Source organism: Nannospalax galili, unplaced genomic scaffold (genome assembly GCF_000622305.1).
Source record: "Nannospalax galili isolate Female #2095 unplaced genomic scaffold, S.galili_v1.0 C49915014, whole genome shotgun sequence".
NCBI classification, from domain to species: domain Eukaryota; kingdom Metazoa; phylum Chordata; class Mammalia; order Rodentia; family Spalacidae; genus Nannospalax; species Nannospalax galili.
In genome coordinates this window covers 1,734-3,624 of record NW_008481423.1, presented here as the reverse complement: position 1 = coordinate 3,624, position 1,891 = coordinate 1,734, and the positions used below count along the sequence as shown (strand labels likewise).

The following is a 1,891-nucleotide window of genomic DNA, read 5'->3' as shown; positions in this document are numbered from 1 at the left end:
AGTGCAATAAGCAGTAACTATTTCCTTGTTCATATTTCCTTCCCACAGTTATCCTCATCGTTTACCCTTGACAAGCCATTCCCCTGACACAGAGATATAAATCAGGCACCACATGAAACAAAGGCCTTGGTCATCACTGCATGAGAAACACCATTTCCCTAACAGGAAGACTTCCCCACAAAACCTCGTTTGTGTCTTTGGTTCACCCCCAGTTCACAGAAAGGAGTTATCTCTTTGATTTTTCAGTCAGAGGCCTTCCCATGTTCTAGTCTTCTTTCCCCTGTGACCTCACTGTTGCATGAGTTCATGGCTGTCTCTGGTGACACTTACTATGGTCATTAAGCTTCATTTCTTTTGCTGGTTTCTCTAACTACAATAGACAGAGAGGAACTACATAATTATTAGTCATTGTCTTGAAAGGTAACACTTGAATGTCAGAGCATATAATGTCAATTAACGAATAATAAGAGCCCACTTAGCCTCAGTACAAATTCATTACGGTAAGAGTTTTGACTCACCATAGCTCCAGACATCACTTTGGTGTGTATAAATTCGGTGTAAAATTGATTCCAAAGCCATCCACTTGATAGGCACCTTGGGACAGAGAGATGAAGCAATAAGAGAATATTAGCTTATGGCTGTTGAAAAAATTCACTTTAGGAGTTATTACTAATGTGGGAAGCCATGTGCATGTGACTTCCCTGCCAGGCTTCAGGCCTATGCTCCCTCCCAGCAGACACCAGAGAAAAGGTGGGTACCACAGTTGTTTCATGAGTGCTGCAGCTGAGAGGTTTGGGGGTAATGGATTGTTCTGATTAACTGAGGTTTTGGTAGTGCCCTGCTGCCCTCGTTCCCAGATTTTGGATATGTTTTCAATGGTCAAGTTCACAGCGTTGACAGTACTGTCTGGAATCATGCTGCAGCATGACAAAGCTATAGCTGGGTGTGGCTGTAGGATGGCATCTGGAGGGTCTCACAGGGCTGTGTACTCTTCACTGCTGTGACAGAGCCCCGAAAGAACCTCATACCATATAGAAGGATGACAGCCAGACTCCTCAGTCATCACTGAGATGGATCAGTCCCTAGTGCATCTTTACATAGACACACAGGAACTCACAAACACAGACAGTTTGTCATATATCTGAGACAGTCTTAAGAGAGTGTGCCACCAAAGTAGCTGTGATATTTCCAAGCTAGTCATTTGTCCTGGAGGAAGGTGCTGAACCTAGCAGACGTTAATAGACACCAGAGATGGTGACTTAAGATCATGTTTCCCTCTTCACTCCCTCTTCTACCAAACTCCATTTACAAAGTAGAGGATGACCCTGGGTAGACCCAGATGGTAGTGGCAGCTACTGTGACCCACTCAGAACGTTTGACAAACGCTTCCTCCATCAACTGGAAAATACAGGTAGGTAGATGGCTCTGATTTACATATAACGTCCTTACTTTGCCTCCTTCTGCATGGTATTCTTTCTCCTCAGCACCAAGCAGCTTGGCAAGTCCAAAATCTGTGATCTTGACATGCTGGGGCGTCTTCACCAGGACATTCCTGGCTGCCAAGTCACGGTGCACCAAGCGCCGGTCTTCCAGGTAGTTCATGCCCTGAAACACAAAGGGCCCTGCAGTGAGGGAGTGCATCATCCACAAGACACCAGTGTCACGGGAAGATGGTGCTTATGCACCTGAACTTAATGTTAAGTTCACATGATGCTCAGAGTTCCTCAACACGAGGGAATGTATTCAGTTAACATTTGCACTTTTCTTGATGAACATTTTAAACTGCAGTTCACAAAAATTAGTAATATCTAATGAATGAATGACAAAGCAAGTAAAGGGAGCTGTAACCAGAAGTGGGTCTCCATCCAGACACTCAACATACAAGTAGAAG

At 44.4% G+C, this 1,891-nt stretch overlaps 1 protein-coding gene across 1 annotated transcript; it reads right to left on the bottom strand.

Annotated features, from left to right (window-relative positions):
• Positions 1–499: 499 nt before the first annotated feature.
• Positions 500–1,641, bottom strand: LOC108490434 (epidermal growth factor receptor-like; the record flags this gene model as incomplete). The annotated part of the gene is made up of 2 exons (XM_017796486.1): positions 1,450–1,641; positions 500–594 (listed from the first exon to the last, which is right to left on the bottom strand). Coding segments are annotated over exons 1-2 (287 nt in total), but the record flags the coding sequence as incomplete, so codon positions are not given.
• Positions 1,642–1,891: the final 250 nt, after the last annotated feature.